Source organism: Leptonychotes weddellii, chromosome 2 (genome assembly GCF_054177405.1).
Source record: "Leptonychotes weddellii isolate Sample4059 chromosome 2, ASM5417740v2, whole genome shotgun sequence".
Classification (NCBI taxonomy): Eukaryota; Metazoa; Chordata; class Mammalia; order Carnivora; family Phocidae; genus Leptonychotes; species Leptonychotes weddellii.
Window position 1 is genome coordinate 142,789,755 of NC_138370.1, and position 17,342 is coordinate 142,807,096.

The following is a 17,342-nucleotide window of genomic DNA, read 5'->3' on the forward strand; positions in this document are numbered from 1 at the left end:
AAAAACAAAACAAAAAACCTTGGAAAAGTGAATCACTTATCTGTACTGTATGCATCATTAAGTTACATTATTATGAAATCTCCCTAAGTAAACAAGTTACTAGAATTTAGAATCAGCCAGTGAAGCATACAGATGCTCCTCATTACACAAGTCACGCAAAAGGGACATTTTTTAAAGATATTTTGGTTAACTTTGGTTCAGACTCCAACGCACCAATAAATTGCATGATGTTTATTAGTTTGTGCAAATCCCTCAAAATATTTTGTCATTGAGCTAGACATCATAGCTCTAAGTGGTTTGACGTATAAAATAATGAATCTGGTTCTACAACTACTCATGAAAGCTGATTGCATTACTGTGTAGTTGAGTCAACATTACCGTGTTCTTTATCAGGGAAATTTAAGAAGTGTCATATAACAGTTATGACCCATCTTCAGTCTGTCTCCTCCACACAGTCTAAAACTTCTTCTAAAAGCTAGTGTTACAGATTGTGCGTGTACGTGCGTGTGCATGTTTGTGAGACGGTGTGCTTGTGTGTGCATTTCTCCTGCAGCGTGAGTTTTCAGCCCCCACCTTCTAAGCTTTTTGCTGCCTCCTAAAGTGAATGCGCCAGCAAGTTTCTGGTTGGCTCTGCCTGAACCTCTGCCCTTTGGAGAAGAGTGTCTTTCCTCAATCATATAAAAACACCCAAGGTGTCCTTATATTCACAGTGGGCACAGCTTTCCAAAAATAGTATCCACGGGGAAAGTGGTCATTTTTTTCTTACGCCCTCAGGAGCAGTGAGGCACCAGGTTGTAGATCACCTCAACATCTGCAGTGGTGAAATGCTGCCTCATCAATAAGGGATTAAATGACCAACATCTGGGCATGATCCAGACATCAAAGATTATATAACCTTGAAGCAGAAGGAAGTGAGGCAAATGAAAATGCCACCACACTTGATTTCTAGGGCAGACAAATACATTTCCTAAAGCATTGCTAATGTTGAAATAACTGTTCATTTGGATAATCATTGCCCACTCCTTATGTTGCCATAAAGGAAGGGACTCTCCACTCCAGTCCCTGGGAGAGAAACTAAGGGATCGATGCTTCCAGCTTCTTTTCCCTTTCTCCTCTCCCACTGCTCCCCACTGGGTATATGTGGGAGAAGGACACAGGCATACTTGGCTCCATGTCTTCTGGGTATTTTTCTCCTTCCAATCTGCTTACAGAGAAGGTGCAATGCAGTTAGGGATGTGCCTGTTGAACCTGCTGGGTTGGTGAGTAAGGCCTGCACTTGTTCCGTGGTTCCCATGATTGGGGAGATAAATCTGTCTAAATGGGGGGGGGTCTGAATGACTACATTATATTAACTATGTATTCTTGAAACCAACATCACTGACTTTTTTTTTTTTTTAAGTTTAAAGCATCATTAAACCTAAATTTAGAGCAAATGAATACAGTTGTTATTAAGACTTCATTCAGGAGGGTCGACAAATAAGCCCTCTTTCCTCCCCTTCAGATGGATGATCAAAGTGTAAGCTTGAGCTGACTAACACCAGGGAGCAGAAAAAAAAAAACAAAAAAACCCCCAAAAAACCCAAACCAAAACAAAACAAAAAAAACACCAGGGAGAAGAGAGTGTGGCTTTAGATGTGCAGCCCCAAGGCTAACTGTTCATCCTCACCTCACTCCCTATTAGAGAGGCATATTTTATGTGCTATAGACGTAATTTTTAGGCATACCATGGATAAACATTTAAAATGTCAAATCGTTCATTCCTCACTCATTTTTTCAGTAAATGTTTACTGAGAGCTTACTGTGTGTCAGGCACTGTTCCAGACACTGATGAGGAAATCAGCCCCTCCATTAGTAATAGGACATCACGTCTCACATTTTAAAAATTCAAAGATCTCAAATAATAAAGCCCTTTACTTTTACACTCTCCTGAACAAACCCCGGGACCTCCTCCACCTCCAGTTGGTTCTAATTATTTTCCTGGATAAATACTGTGATCTCTTTCAAACTCGGGTTACTAATTCCTTTTCCAACAGACTTTCTGAAATTTGCTCATTTGTGAACATGAGATCCGCTTTCTGCCTGCAAAACCTTTCTCTCCTCTTCCCACCTGAAGGTCTCTTTGAAGTCTGCTGAGCACAAGCAAATATTGGAGGTGTTCACATATAAAAGAAAGCCTGGGGTTTCACTGTGTCCCCTTGAAGTCTGCTGAGCACAAGCAAATATTGGAGGCGTTCACATATAAAAGAAAGCCTGGGGTTTCACGGTGTAAGGACATGAGATGGGGAGGAACAATCCAGCTTCCGGCTGGTGAAACCTCTCCTTCCTTCCTGCAGTGCAGCACTTACCAACCACAATGTCTTGGTTTTAAGATCTGAGGACACAGCAGGTCTGGGATGATAGTGGACAAAACACCCAAGGTTCTTGAACTCTTGGCACTTACATTCTTATGGAGGAAAACAGGCAATACCCTCCTTCCTTCTAAAATTTGTTTTTAAAAAAATCAGGTAACATGAAGAAAAAGTAGCTGTATATGTTGCTTTTAGTGTATTAGGGAAAATATACCCAACACACTAACTTGGTGATTTTGTGCATGTTTTTCTTAACATTACATTCATGCTCAGATTTCATTATAATGAGTGAAAAATTTAAAGTAATGCATATTTCCTTATTTTCTCCTGGACCTTATTACTGAACAGCCTACACAATAGCTCTGCATGGATGTTTAAAGGCTTCTCAATCTGAAAATAGTTAGAGCAGAACTCTTCTTAGCCAACTTGTTCCTCCCCCTGAGTGTCCCACTAGAATGTTGCTCTAGGAGACAGGGACTTTGTCTAATTCACTCTTGTTTTCCCAGAGCTGAGAAAAGTGCTTGGCATAGGAGCATTCAGTAGATATCTACTGCATGAATGAGTGAATGAATGAATGAATAATAGTGCAGCTGGTAAAAGGGTATGGTGGTAAATTGTGGGTGTCAACTTGGTTAGGCTACTCACCTAGCTGTTTAGTCTAGCACTAGTCTAGATGTTGTTGTGAAGGTATTTTGTAGATGTGACACTTCCAATTAGTTACTATAAATAAAGGAGATTCCATTTGATGATGTGGGTGGGATTCATCCTATCTTTGAAAAGTATTAAGAGCAAAAACTGAAGTTTCCTGGAGAAAAAGAAACTTTGCCTCAGGATCGCACCAGAAATTCTGCCTCAACTTCCAGCCTGCCCTACAGATCTCACACACAATGGTATGAGCCAAGTCCTTAAAATAAATCTCTTTTTGTATGTATGTTGATTCTGTTCCTATTGGTTCTGTTTCTCTGGAGAACTCTGACTGACGCAAAGGGTGTGGCAAAGATCATGAGGGTGTTTTTCCAATGACTAAAACGTTGACGTGATGGCTGTATTTCTTCCCTCAACAGAACCCTGAGCAAATGTACAAATTCATTTCCTAGCTTGGGGTGAGCCTTTCTCCCACCCCTTCCATCGTACTCCATCTCTCCTTGTCTCCGTCCCCAGCATCCCCGAATGGTGCCTTAGGCTGTGAAAAATGTTGCCACTCACTGAATTGAACTGTTCTGGATATTTTCCGTATGTAAATATAGCAGAACTCGTTTCAGTGTAATTGGAATAAAATATAATCTTGTTTTCAGTGGCAGTTTTAAAGCCCTGTGAGAAATACCTCTGGGCTCAATCTACTTTGCAAACAGAAAGTTATTTCCTTCTTGCTAGCCAATTCAATTAGATTCACATTTACTGAGTGGTTCTGAAGTACAGCACAGGAAGCCAAATGAAGTGACATTCACCGCAGAAGGAGATGCCTTTCAGAAGCCCACAATCTATTTAATTGAGGGTGTCCGGTATGAACGCCTGCCTTCACCTGAAGGGAGCAGAGAACCACAGAGCCACGTCTCACATCTGCCTGTCCTGCTCATAGAATGTACCACGTCTCGCGCTGTTGCTGCCAGTCATTAGCTCTCACCAGGGCTGCCAAATGGCAATCCCTTCATCTCAAATTCCTGAAACCTTTTGGTTTGGTGGTGGTGGGGGGAGGGGGGGCAGAATGGGAAGCTTTGCTGGAGATGATTTGTGTGTCTCTTTGCCATGTCCTGACAACTAGCGGTAGAAGCAGAAACTTCAATGTCGTTTCAAGATGCTATCGAAGATTAAGCACAAACCTACATAAATCTAAACAAATCTGCACTCTATTATTTAGGACATAGAGAAGGAAAAAGAGATAAATGAAACAAGTGGCAATTTTCCAGAACATTACTCAGGTAGATAAATTTCTCCTGGATCCCTTTCTTTGCCCCATTTCTCCCATTCAGTGTATGAGCAGATCCAAATGGCTTTACTTTTGAACACATCCTGATTCTGACTGTCTTACTGAATAATTGATCTTCCTCTTTCCAGGAAGGAAGCCCGGTGGTCTTTTCTCTACATAGCAGCTGGAGTAATACTTAAAAAATGTAAACCAGACCGGGTCTCCTCTGTTTAAATCTAGCTACTTCCCAAGACAGATAACAAAATCAGATTTCTCATCCAAATCTGCAAAGCACCCCGTGGTTTGAACTCCTTCAGGGACCTCTGCCCTCAGTTCCTACCACTCTGCCCCTGGAGCTCTCTGCTCCATCCACACTGGTCTTTTGATGGCTGGTCCCTGATGCTCCTAAGTCCTCAGGGCATTTTCACCTGCTGTTCTTCTCTCCTGGAATGATCGTCCTCAGGTACTTACCTGCCTAGCTCCTCACCATTTTCTCCACCATAATTATCATCATTTGCCATTATATCAGGCACTTATTTACACATTTGTTATTCGACTGAGATGTAAGCTCCAGGAGAGCAGCTGCTCTTTGGTTACTGTTATTATTCATCACGGTATATCGCCGGCGCCCTCCCGGAAAAGAGGCTGATGCTGCGGAGGCGCGGCTGAGTTAATGTCTGTACAATGAGGAACTCTGACACTCGGACGTGGAGTCGTCCGTCTGAACTCTGTTGCGTTTCAATGGCCAAGGACACGTAAGTGACTACAATCTCTAGGGTAGTAGTTCTCAGACATTATCGGGCATCTGAATTTATTGGGACGCTTGTTAGAAATAAAGGTTTGAGCTCATTTCATTCTAAATTAAGGTCTTCCCCGGGGCGCCTGGGTGGCTCAGTCGTTAAGCGTCTGCCTTCAGCTCAGGTCATGATCCCGGGGTCCTGGAATCGAGCCCCGCATCGGGCACCTTGCTCGGCGGGAAGCCTGCTTCTCCCTCTCCCTCTGCCCCTGCTTGTGCTCTCCCTCTCTCGCTGTGTCTCTCTCTGTCAAATAAATAAATAAATAAATCTTAAAAAAAATAAATATATTAAGGTCTTCCCAGTCTGCATTTTACACAGGCATTCCAAGGGTCCTAGCTGATATTGGTGTACCTAAAAATCCATAAAGCAGTTAACTAATTTCAGACAGCTAAGAATGAATTACAAATATGCACTGTTCAAGCTTGAGAGATACATAACATGAAGGTTGGGGAGTAATTTCTTAAGTTGATGTGAGTGGGAGTTCATTGAGCTTTGAGGAGAGAATGATAGAAACAAGAAAAGAGGAATCCTATTTTATACATAGGAGCATTTTATACATGGGCTTAGGGAGTCCCAATATTTGAGACGAGTGCTTTTTACAATTAAATATAAAATGCATTATAATCAGCAAATTCATTGAATTCTGAATGATGCAAACAAAGGCGATTTTTTGGATTCATCTTCAGTGAATCCCCTTAAAATATTCATCCCAAATTTCTTCAGTAATGTTTTGCTCTTCAGGTAAATAAAAGAGGGATTTTGGGGACGCCTGGGTGGCTCAGTCGGTTAAGCGTCTGCCTTCAGCTCAGGTCATGATCTCAGGGTTCTGAGATCGAGTCCCACATCAGACTCCCTGCTCAGTGGGGAGCCTGCTTCTCCCTCTGCCTTCTGCTCCCCCCTGCTTGTACTCTCTCTCTGACAAATAAAATCTTAAAAAAAAAAAAAAGATTTAAAAGAGGGATTTTGGTCAGAGTAATCATTACTTTTCATATAGTTGAAAAGGAGATATTTAAAATGTGTGATGTCAATGTGCTTGTGAATGTCTTGGGGTTTGTGAAATACTACACTTATGTGGATAAGTCCTGATTACTGTATCACATTAGATATTATCTTCTTACTGTAAGAGCCATGGTTTCCTAAGATAATCAACAATGCACTTCTACATTTTATTCCTCCCAACTGGAGAATGTTATGAAGTAAAGGCAGAGTGGAGTTATCAGTCACTTTACATTCTAATATAGAGATTTCAGGAGAAGGAATTGCTGAGAAAAGTATCGGGGTGTCTGGGTGGCTCAGTCGGTTAAGAGTTTGACTCTTGATTTTGGCTCAGGTCATGATCTCAGGGTCGTGGGATTGAGTTCTGTGTAGCCCTGCGTCGTGTCAGGCTCTGTTCTGGGCATGGAGCCTGCTTAAGTTTCTCTCCCTCCCTCTGCTTCTCCCCCCACCTCTGTCTCTCTCTCTAAAAAAAAAAAAAAAAAGTATCAACGCAGGTTGAAAGCAATCTATTAATAATACACACCTATTGTTACCACGGACTATCCCTAAGCAAAATAAATGTCCTTCATTAGAAAATATTTATTATATATATTTTTAAATTTTGAAAGGTACCAAACAGTTCTCACTTTAGGAGAGGCTTAAAAATTTTGTTTTTATAACACTAGGAATATAATAGGAAAAAAGTTTCCAATTACACATGGATTTTAAGAGCATCCTGCTTGGGGCATCTGGGTGGCTCAGATGGTTAAGCGTCTGCCTTTGGCTCAGGTCATGATCCCAGGGTCCTGGGATCAAGTCCCGCATCGGGCTCCCTGCTCAGTGCAGAGCCTGCTTCTGCCTCTCCCTCTGCCATTCCCTCTGCTTGTGCTCTTCTGTCTATCTCTCTGTCAAATAAATAAATAAAATCTTTAAAAAAAAAAAAAAGAGCATCCTGGGGCGCCTGGGGGGCTCAGTCGTTAAGCGTCTGCCTTCGGCTCAGGTCATGATCCCAGGGTCCTGGGATCGAGCCCTGCATCGGGCTCCCTGCTCTGCCAGGAGCCTGCTTCTCCCTCTCCCACGCCCCCTGCTTGTGTTCCCTCTCTAGCTGTCTTTCTCTCTCTCTGTCAAATAAATAAAATAAAATCTTTAAAAAAAAAAAAAAGAGCATCCTGCTTGGTTTTGTAATTAATTCATTAATTCATTAGTTCACTTATTTTAAAAGTCATTTAAGTGCCTGATTTGTGCCAGGCTCTATGACAGGCATTGGAATACCGAAAGTGGAAGATACAGTGTCTGCTTTCAAGGCCTACTCTGTTTTTCTTAATAGCATTTATTATTATCTGCCATCGTATGTGTGTTTGTGGCTGTCCTGTTCATTGTTTGGGTGTGATGTATTTGTGTATATGATGTTCATTGTCTTTCTCTCTCATCCAAATGAAAGGTTTTGTTTTATTCATTCATTGCTGACTATACTCACTGCATAGAGGGTATTCCCATAGTGTGCCCTCATTAAATATTTGTTAAAGTTAAATATTAAATATTTTTCAAATTAAAAAAAAAGTACACATAGTGTGCAGTGGAAAGCTGTAGGAAGAGCATCAACTTAGCCTGACGAGTGAGGGAAGACGTCAGTCAAGAGGTGAATTCTGGGGAACAAGCCAAAGTTACTGAAGAGTGAAAACATGGCAATCTGGGAAAACTGTGAGTTGTACTTCTGGAACAAAGATGAAGGGGAGATGGAGGAGGAATGAAGCAGAAGAGGAAAGCAGAATGGCATCACAGTGGGTGCTGGATCCCATGTTAAGGAGTATGGGTATTTTCCTTCAGGCAGAGTCAAAGGTTGATTATGGTGGATGCCTATTGGTTTGACCTGTCTGATTCCATGCCACCTTCTTCTGATAACATTACCTGACATTCCTTGGTGCATGTGGTTGAGGTAGGCCTAAGTGCATCTTCGAGGCTCCAGGGATGGACATGTGACCCAGACCTGGGCATCTAGTGTTTTCCATCTTCCTGGTCAGGGGGATTGATTTCTGCATGAGAATATGACTCAAGTTGATCCAAAAGATTCAATCCTAAGACTTTTTTGTTGTTGTTGTAACTCTTGCTTGTAAGACAGTAGTTTTGGGTTAGGGTTGTAAAGCTTTGAATATATGAATTTAGGCATTTTGGAACCACCATGAGGGAAGGGTCTACTGAAAGTAAAGCCAATATAAAGGAAAGCTGAGTTAAGAGATGAAGAGAGATGCTTTCTGATGACATTGTTTAAGTATCTGGATATAGCCACATGTGAAATTAGAACCATTCATGGACTTCCCATTTATGTGTGCCAAAAAAACCCCCCACCTTTTTCTTAAGCCTATTAAGTAAATTCAATTTCTTTCTCATTTACGAAAGAATTCTAGCTGTTTGGATATGGAAGAAAATGGACACTAGATGCAAGAGAGAAAATGAGAGAGAGAGAAAGAGAGAGGGAGAAAGAGGGAGAAAAGGAGACTGATTTGGAGATTCCTGGAAAGGAAAATTAGACTGTTGCAGCATCTAGAGGTTAGCTACATTAAGCCAAGACTGGAGAACAAAGCATGGAACTGAGCCAGATTTGGGCAGGGATTTGAGGGCTGAAGAAGTTCATGAACTGCTAACACAGGCTGTCATTAGAAATCAAAGGTCCTGCCTGAATTTCTCCAAAATCCAAGATGCTAAGTCAGAAATGTTAAAATTTCATCAAAGGCTGAGAGAAGTGTCCTAGTTGGCCTGAGGACAAGGCAGTGAAATTGGGTAGGTCCCAGGCTCAAAGGCTAATGTAGGTATCCATCTGTTTCAAGCTAGTTTTAAGGAAAGAGCTGTTGACCTTTAGGATGTCTGTTTTCACATGCATTAAGTATCCTGGAATTAATCACAGTACCAGAGCTGATTTCCATTTAGAAAGTTGTCTGAAAGTGCAGATGTCTAAAAGTGTCTGAAACTGTAGATGACACACCACAGAGAATAGGAATGAGAGAAAAGAGGCCAGATTACAGTATCAGTATCTGATTCTGAAGGGAAATTCTATTTCTTAACTGTTGGGGTTAAAACAGCACATTTGGTGTGAATTTTTGGCAGATCTCACTGATGTCCCCCATGACTTCAAATGATTTTGAATCAGTATCTGATTACAGACTGCCCATGCAACCATTCCACCTTAGGTGGATTTATTTGCAAATAGGCGGGCATGTCGCCAACCGACACAACCATGTATATTCCAGGTTAGTGTAAAAATGGCTCAGAAGTAGCTTACTTACAGCCTCCTTATACTGTGAAATCTATCTTTCAAAACTCTAAATACCACCTCTAGTTTCAAATGATGCCTGAGGGGTTCATGAATCTACAGTCTTTATCACCTTGGAGGTTGAAACTCTCCTCATGTCTGGATTCAGCATCTGTACTCCTATAAAAAGATGCTTCAGTGCAGCTGGTGGAAATATAAATCAAGACAAAGCAAGCCCTTCTGAAGCTTCAGCACAAATGACCCTTGACATGACAGCCCAGCCACAGCTATCAAAAGTAATGTGTAATAAATGAATGATGCCACGCTGGGCTCTGTAGGACCAAGGCAAATATTAAGGTCCCTCAAATGAAAATTGTCTGGGACCACAGCACATATATCATTTGAATTCAACTGTTTACAAGTATCTAAAAGGAAAGGGAAGGGTCATCTAAATATTATATGAAAGGAAAAATCTAATATCACTTTCTATTTTTTAAATTTAACCAGGGGCTAACTCTCTTAAATACCACACAGGTGGTGTTATTATCTTAACTGCTGGAGATAATACACTGAACAGATGAAGTAATACACTTGATTTGTTATTGAAGATTATATCTATCTGCTGTTATAGGACACTGTGATTCAGAAAGAATAGTGGAGATTGATAAAAATCATGCTTTAAAAATATTAAAAATCAGAGTGATAGAAACAGTAAGAAAGCTTGGAGCAGAAGCTAGAGTGAACTACAGATAGTCTTTTTCTTACTTATTATGAATATGTAAGGGTTTTATAAAACATTATGATGTAACATTAGGTAACTTGGGTGGGTTTTATAAAACATTACAATGTAACATTCAGTAACTTGGGTGGTATCTAAGAACTCATCCTGAGTGGAGAAGGGTTCTCTAGAACTCATTCATTCAACAAATATTTATTTGTTTTTTTCTCTGTTCTAGCCACTGAGTAAAGAGCAACAAACATAATAGACAAGGACCTCGATGCTAATCCTTGGGAAACTTGCAGTTTAATAGAGAGATAGACATTAAAAAATAATTAAGTAAACATGTATTCACTATTGTGGTAAATCCTATGGTGGAAAAGCACAGGATGTGGTGAGGGCAAAGAACAACGGTACAAAATATAAACTAACAGTGGCGGGGGGGTGGTCAGCTAAGGCATCCTTGAGGTAGTAACATTTATGACAAGAACTAGTGCAATGAAAAACTTGAGAGATGGTCAATAGTACCTTTAATTCTACTAATCCTTTCTTCTTCTTCTTTTTTTTTTTTAGAGAGAGAGAGAGAGAGTATGCATGCGTGGGGGGCGTAGGGACAGAGGGAGAGAGAGAAAATCTTAAGAAGGTTCCATGCTCAGCGCAGAGCCCAGCATGGGACTTGCTCTCATGACCCTGAGATCATGACCTGAGCCAAAATCAAGAGTCAGACACTTAACACACTGAGCTACCCAGGCGCCCTATTCTTCTTGTTTTTTAATCCTTTCTTCTGTTGTATAAAATCTGATGCTAATCCATCTAATGCATTTTTCAATTCTATGATTTCCATTGGTTCTTTTCCATAGTTTCAAATCTTTTTCTGAAACTCTGCATCTCTTCATATATTATATTAATCTCTTCCTATGGACTTTATTTTAAACTTTTTATTTTGAAATTATTGTAGTTTCCGGGGTGTCTGAGTGGCTCAGTCATTAAGCGTCTGCCTTCGGCTTGGGTTATGGTCCCAGGGTCCTGGGATCAAGCCCCACATCGGGCTCCCTGCTTGGCAGGAAGCTGCTTCTTCCTCTTGCACTCCCCCTGCTTGTGTTCCCTCTCTTGCTGTCTCTCTCTCTGTCAAATAAATAAATAAAATCTTAAAAAAAAAAAAAGAAATTATTGTAGATTCCTAGAAAGTTGCAAAGATAGCACAAAAATGTCCCATATACCCTTCACCCAGTTTCTCTCATTGACTACATCTTATTTAACTATTGTACAATATTACCTAGGAAACGGATATTGGTATAAAGTGTGTCTAGTTCTATGTAATTCTATTACATGTGAAGATTCACATAACCACCACTGCAAGATACAGAACTACTCCATCACTGCAAAGATCTGCCGTGTGCTATAATCAATCACACTCAATCCTCCCCTCCATCACTAACTCCTGGCAATAATTAATCTGTTCTTCAATCACTATAATTTTGTTATTTCAGGCACATTATATAAATAGAATCATACAGTGTGTAATATTTTATGATGGGCTTTTTTTTTTTTCACTCAGCATAATGGCCTTGAGATCCATTCAAGTTGTTGTATGTATCAATAGTACATTTTATTGAGCTAGTCTTCCATATTATGAATATACTACAGTTTGTTTAACCATTTGCCTATCATAGGATATTCCAGTTATTTTCAGTTTTTGGCTATTTCCTATGAATTTTTAAATATAGTAATTATAGTTATTATTATTAATTGTGGTCCTTATCTTTTAAGCCAACAATGAGACTTTGAAATTCTGTTTCTAATGACTAATTTTTTTCTCTTGAGCATGTTTTCCTGTTTTTTTCTCACGCCTAGTAATTTTTCATTACATATTAACTATGTTGAAGATGCACTATAGAGATTCTAGATTCTGTTATTTTCCCTGACAAATGTTGGGTTTTGTTTTAATGGGCAGTTAAATTACTAATAGGTCACCTGGAATGTGTAGTGACTTGGTTTTATGTGTAGTTAGGGTGAGTCTATTTTAGTTTTTTCTCAACTCAAAGAGAATCTCTTATTTTTGTTCTTTTTCAGCCTTTCAGCTATTTTTCCTTTCCAGACTTCTTAGTGTTTTGTACATTTGTAGTTCAGGGATCAACCACGGATTTGTGGGAAGTTTATATTCAGATTCTGAATTTCTCTTGTGGCTCACTTCTTTCCAAGATTTTTAGGAACTCTGGAAGTATCAAACTCCGTGTTCTGACTCATCAGACCAATAAAACTGTAATTTTTTGTATTTTTGTTTTGTTTTGTTTTGTTTCTGAAGTTCTGCTGTCCCACATCCCCCAGACTGGGGAGAGGCCTCAGGGCAAAGATGTATAAATAGAGATTTCACACAGTGTCATTCCCTTCCTTTGAGGGTTGATTCTCTTTTAGTTTTTGCTTCTTTTCAGTTACTCTCTTATCTCTTCAAGCAGATTTTAATAAATTTTTGCTCAAGGTTTATAATTTTTAATCCACAGGAGGGTTAGGCCAATATATACTACTTTTTCATATCTTAACATGATTTGTTTATTAACTTTGGCATAATTTTGTCTATTTGTGTTTCTGTGAAAAGCATTTGTGGAGTTTTTAGTCTAGCTTTCCATGGATAAAAACGCATTTTTATCTTCTTTAAGTGTTTCATCTCCTGACAATTGTTGGATTTTTCTACGCTTTCTACTGGGATTAAAATTTAAAATACCAGTTCGCCTGGACTAAAAGTTTCCTGATTTGAGATCCAGTGAAATCTTATTATGTTTGAGCCCAGTGTTACTCAAACAGACTGCTTATGAAGTAAAGATCAGTTAGACAGACACATTTTACTCATTTATTTTCCAGTCACTAAGTCTTCTTCAGAGCAATATATATTATACATCTAGGTATCATATGACACACAAGGCTTTCCTTTTGCCTTTATTTGTCCCATAGCACCTTAGAAAAGTTCTTTAATATCCTGGGGTAGAATCAAGGCAATAGCCAAAGAGTTTGGTTAAAGTTTGTTTTATGCTCTTTTTAAATGATCTGAAGGAATTGATTTCAGTTTGCTTGCGCTTTCCATTTAATCACCTTTCTAGAGAACATTGCTTTCCTAGCTGATTGGAAGACCCTCTTTTCTCCTTGTTACCTTCCAAATTCTCCTTGTCTTGAATGCCCATCCAGTTCATATCTTTGGATTTTCCTACCAGTGAACCTTATTGATGTAGGCCTTTCCTCCATGATATATCAATTAAAACACATTCCAAGCCATGCAGAGGATCAGCTTTGGTTTAGAAGGCAACTGAGCTAGGAATGGGAGCAGAAATGAGGAGTCTTCAAATCTTCTGCTCAACATACTTTTAAGTCTGGTATGGTTACAATCAGACAACGGGAAGCCTTTTCCTTTCAGATATGCTCCTCAAGGTAGGTGCTGTCCTGTTTCATTTTATAATCTAATTGCCTCCTATGAGTATAATTATCTTTCCCAGAAATATCAGAAGATTCTTGAGGGCAAGTATCACGCTTCCTCCTTCTCCCATAGAATCCAGCATAATATTTCACATAAGAGTAAAAATTTATTTGAATGAGTTACTTCAGATTTTGACCATTTGGTTGAATCTGTTTGGTATTTTGCCTATAATTTTCTAGTTACCTGACAGTGTTTGTCCAGTTTTGGTATCCCACTAAAAAGCATGAAGATACATCTTAAAGATTTATAGTTTGGCTCTGCCTGATTCTCCAACCACCTCTCATACTACATTTCCTCCCTCACTTGCTATGCCCTTGCTACACTAGTCTTCTTTTGGTACTTTCCCACATCAAGAAATTCCTTACTCAGAGTCTCTGTCACTTGTCATTTCCTCTGCCTGAAATGGTCATGGCATGGTTACTGTTGCTCATCACTTAGGTCTCAGATCAAGTGGTAACATCTCACAGAGGTCTTCCTGATCACCTGCTCTTTGTTCCTTGTTCCCTTGAATCTAATCCAAATGATTCACTTACCCATCACTCTGTTTTACTTTCTTCATAGCACTTACTACAACTTGAAATTATCCTCTTAATATGTGTTTACATGTTTATTGCCTGTCTTCCCACAGTAGAATCTAAACTCTATGAGAGCCAGGAAATTTGTCTCCTTCAGAGAAGTATACCCAATGCTCAGAACAGTGGCCAAACGAGTGAATATTTGAGTTGTCATCCTGTGGGCCATCTTGAAAACAATTTATAGTAGATACAGTATTTCACTGTACATAATTTTAATTTGATTTCAGTGAAACATGGCATAGAAGTAGAGGCTAAAGAGATGTTCTCAAAGAATAAAAAAGACATTAATTTTAATTAATTCCATCCAGCAAAAGCACAGGTCATAAGATCTACCAATGAAAAGTGAAAGAAAAATAGTGACAATGTCTTATCTATAATGATAAGAGCTAGCTAGCTATAGTGATAATGAGCACTCACTATGTTCCAGGTATTGTTACAAATATTAGGCTTTAAAAAAACTCATCTAGTCCTTATAACAACTCTGTGAGGTAGGTATACTATAATAATCTCCATTTAATGGATGATGACCTGAGAACAGAGGTAACATGAGGAGTCACATAGGTTGATTTGCCTGATGTTATAAAGTCAGTAAGAAGCAGAGCTGGGAATAAAACTCAAGCAGTTTAATTCCAGTCTGTGGTTGTAACCACTGGGCCATATTTCTATATTTCCACTTAGTACAGAATTGATTAACTTTAGTTCTCTCATTTATTTATCAAGCAAATCTGGCATTATCCTTCTGCACAGAGTTTTACAACTATATAGTTTACAATAAAGGATAATGGACTTGGGGTTGAGTTTTAGGCCCAGGTATGTTATTAATCTATGTTAACTTCAACCTAACTTCTTCAATCCTCAGTTCCCAAATATGTAAAAGGGAGTGGTGTTTGAGCCGTATTGAAGATAAATTTCTTTTTTTTTTTCCTGTTATGGGAGCCTTGAGCACCATGCTGCTGATAAATTTTGGAAGAACATTGTTGGGAATATTTAATACATTACCTGAACTTTATTCATCTCCAGTTTGTTCTTCTCATTGGCACTCTGGTCTTGTTTGCTAGCTCCCTTTTTCTGAGGGCCTTTTCCAAAGAAGATGTAATTTACAAAGGCATATTCCAGCAGAGCCAGGAACACAAACACAAAGCAACCCATCAGGTAAATATCAATCGCTTTGACATAAGGGATCTTTGGCAAGGTCTCCCTGAGGTGAGTGCTGATGGTTGTCATTGTCAGCACGGTGGTGATTCCTATTAAACAGAAAGACACAGCTTAGCTGAATGCACTTATTAAGCTGCCCTTTAAAGACTGAGAAGACAGATGCGTTTCCTTATAGGTGCCCCAGAATGACGTCAGTAATGCCATAAACCACTGGGCGAAAAGAGTAGACATTTGGGAAGACAAAGTTGCAGGCTCCCCATACAGTCCATGAACAAATCATAAAACAGGGTGTACCATTAATGGAGGATTGGAAAACATTTTTTTAAAAATAATGCATATAGGAAAAAGAAAAGTAAATGGAACGGCAGATCAAAATCCTATTGATATGCTTAGTCTATTATCAAAATGTCCCTTGTTCTGTTACATACCACATCTTCCTTCTCTCGGCATCTCCCTCATTTTCCTACTAAATCTGTTCTTGTGATATTAATGCCCACAACAGCCACTACCAAACTGAGAGTTGGTGACCAATTTGAGGAGAGCTACTTCATTCCATGTATCTAGAACACACCCAGGCCACAAGGTCAGTATTACACATTATTACACTGATAACATATCATTCATAGTGAGACAATCCTAAAAGAAGAAATATGTAAGGAAGTTCATGATTTGCATCAAGCACTTGATTTATGTCATTTTTAGATATAATCTTGTTGCTTTGGTTTTTCAAATATTACCTCTACTTCTTGATTCGAGAGTCAAGAATGAATTAGTTCCCTGGAATCAAGAAAAGACTTCCTGAAAAATTCAGCTTGGATTTGTGAAGAAGGTTAAGACTATACACTTTCAAAAGGAAAATTCTGTTTTGTCTACTTTGTTAAAAACAGCTTTCTTAATCATATAATGTTTGCATGGCTGCATAATAAATATTTGGTGTTGATGACGGTGGTGATGAAATATAATTGAGAATAACAAGAAGTGAAAAGGAAGTTGGAACCTGATGTAGATAATTCATGCTGCAATACTAATATTACACATTTATATATCATATTACAGTTTTAAACACAGTATGCATTATCTTATATGGCTGTCATAACAGCTTGCTGAGTATGATAGGGCAGGTATAGCTGAATAAATAGAAACTCTGAGATTAGCTATTTTGCTGTAGATCACCTAGCTAGGGGCAAAAAAGCAAGGAGGTGTTAAACAAAGGCATTTAAAATAAAAGCAAAAAGAGGAGAAGATAAAACCTGAAATTTGATGAGAGTCCTTAAAAATAAAGACAGGAAATGTTAAAATGAACATTAAAGACAAAAGACAGCTGGCAAAGAGAATGGGAGGTAGAAAATGAAAAGGGGAAAAAAAGAGTTTAGCACTCATTTGCCCGTCAGATTATTCTAGATAAATTCCCTGATTTGACTATTTAACTTTCAGGAGAACAGATAAAATAGGAAGTCAGGATTACCATACAGAAAGTTAAAATGGTTCAGATCAGTGATGAATTAAAATGTGCTGCACTGTTATGAAATGCCATCATGAATGGTCTTACTTATTTCTTTCAATAAAATTTTAAATTTTACCTAATGTAATTCTAGCCAATGTCCTTAGTAGAAATAGTTCATTTACAAATCCACTAATCACACTTCTGTTTCTACTCCTTGGTTTAAATTTTTAGGCAAGAAAGGCTAGTAAATAAATGCCTTTTTTACTTAGTTAAGTTTTAAAATAGCCCCTATTTTACATTTCAAAGAAAAGATTAAATCAGCATTTTTATGTGCTGACATCTTTAATCAAAATATCATTAGCTTTGAGGATAGATATGTAAAGAGAACCACAATTCATGACCTTGATAGTTATTATTCCCTGCTGTGGACATCATCCACTGTTTTTTCTTTAACCCTAGTATACCCGTACTCATGTTTGTAGTTAAATAATATGTGCAGAATCATACCTATGATGTGATAAACTATTTGTTGGCTTTCCTTAGTTTTGGAATGTTCAAAGGTTGAGAAGGGCTGACTTTGTGAGCCATTAGAAATTACTCAGCTATTAGAAATAAGCTATAGGGATGACAATTAGTCTAGGTATGAAAGGGTATGCTGAGCATCTAACCAAGTTCAGCAATCTCAAAAGAAGTGATGTATATGTCCGCTTC

At 38.8% G+C, this 17,342-nt stretch overlaps 1 protein-coding gene across 1 annotated transcript in view; it reads right to left on the reverse strand.

Moving 5' to 3' along the window:
* The window catches only part of LOC102734981 (gamma-aminobutyric acid type A receptor subunit beta1), a 25,846-nt gene extending 10,125 nt beyond the window's left edge, over positions 1 to 15,721 (reverse strand). The window contains exon 1 of the mRNA XM_081812422.1: positions 15,032 to 15,721. Coding sequence (XP_081668548.1) covers positions 15,032 to 15,256 — 225 coding nt within the window. The 5' untranslated portion in view covers positions 15,257 to 15,721. The remainder of the gene's footprint in view (positions 1 to 15,031) is intronic.
* Positions 15,722 to 17,342: the final 1,621 nt, after the last annotated feature.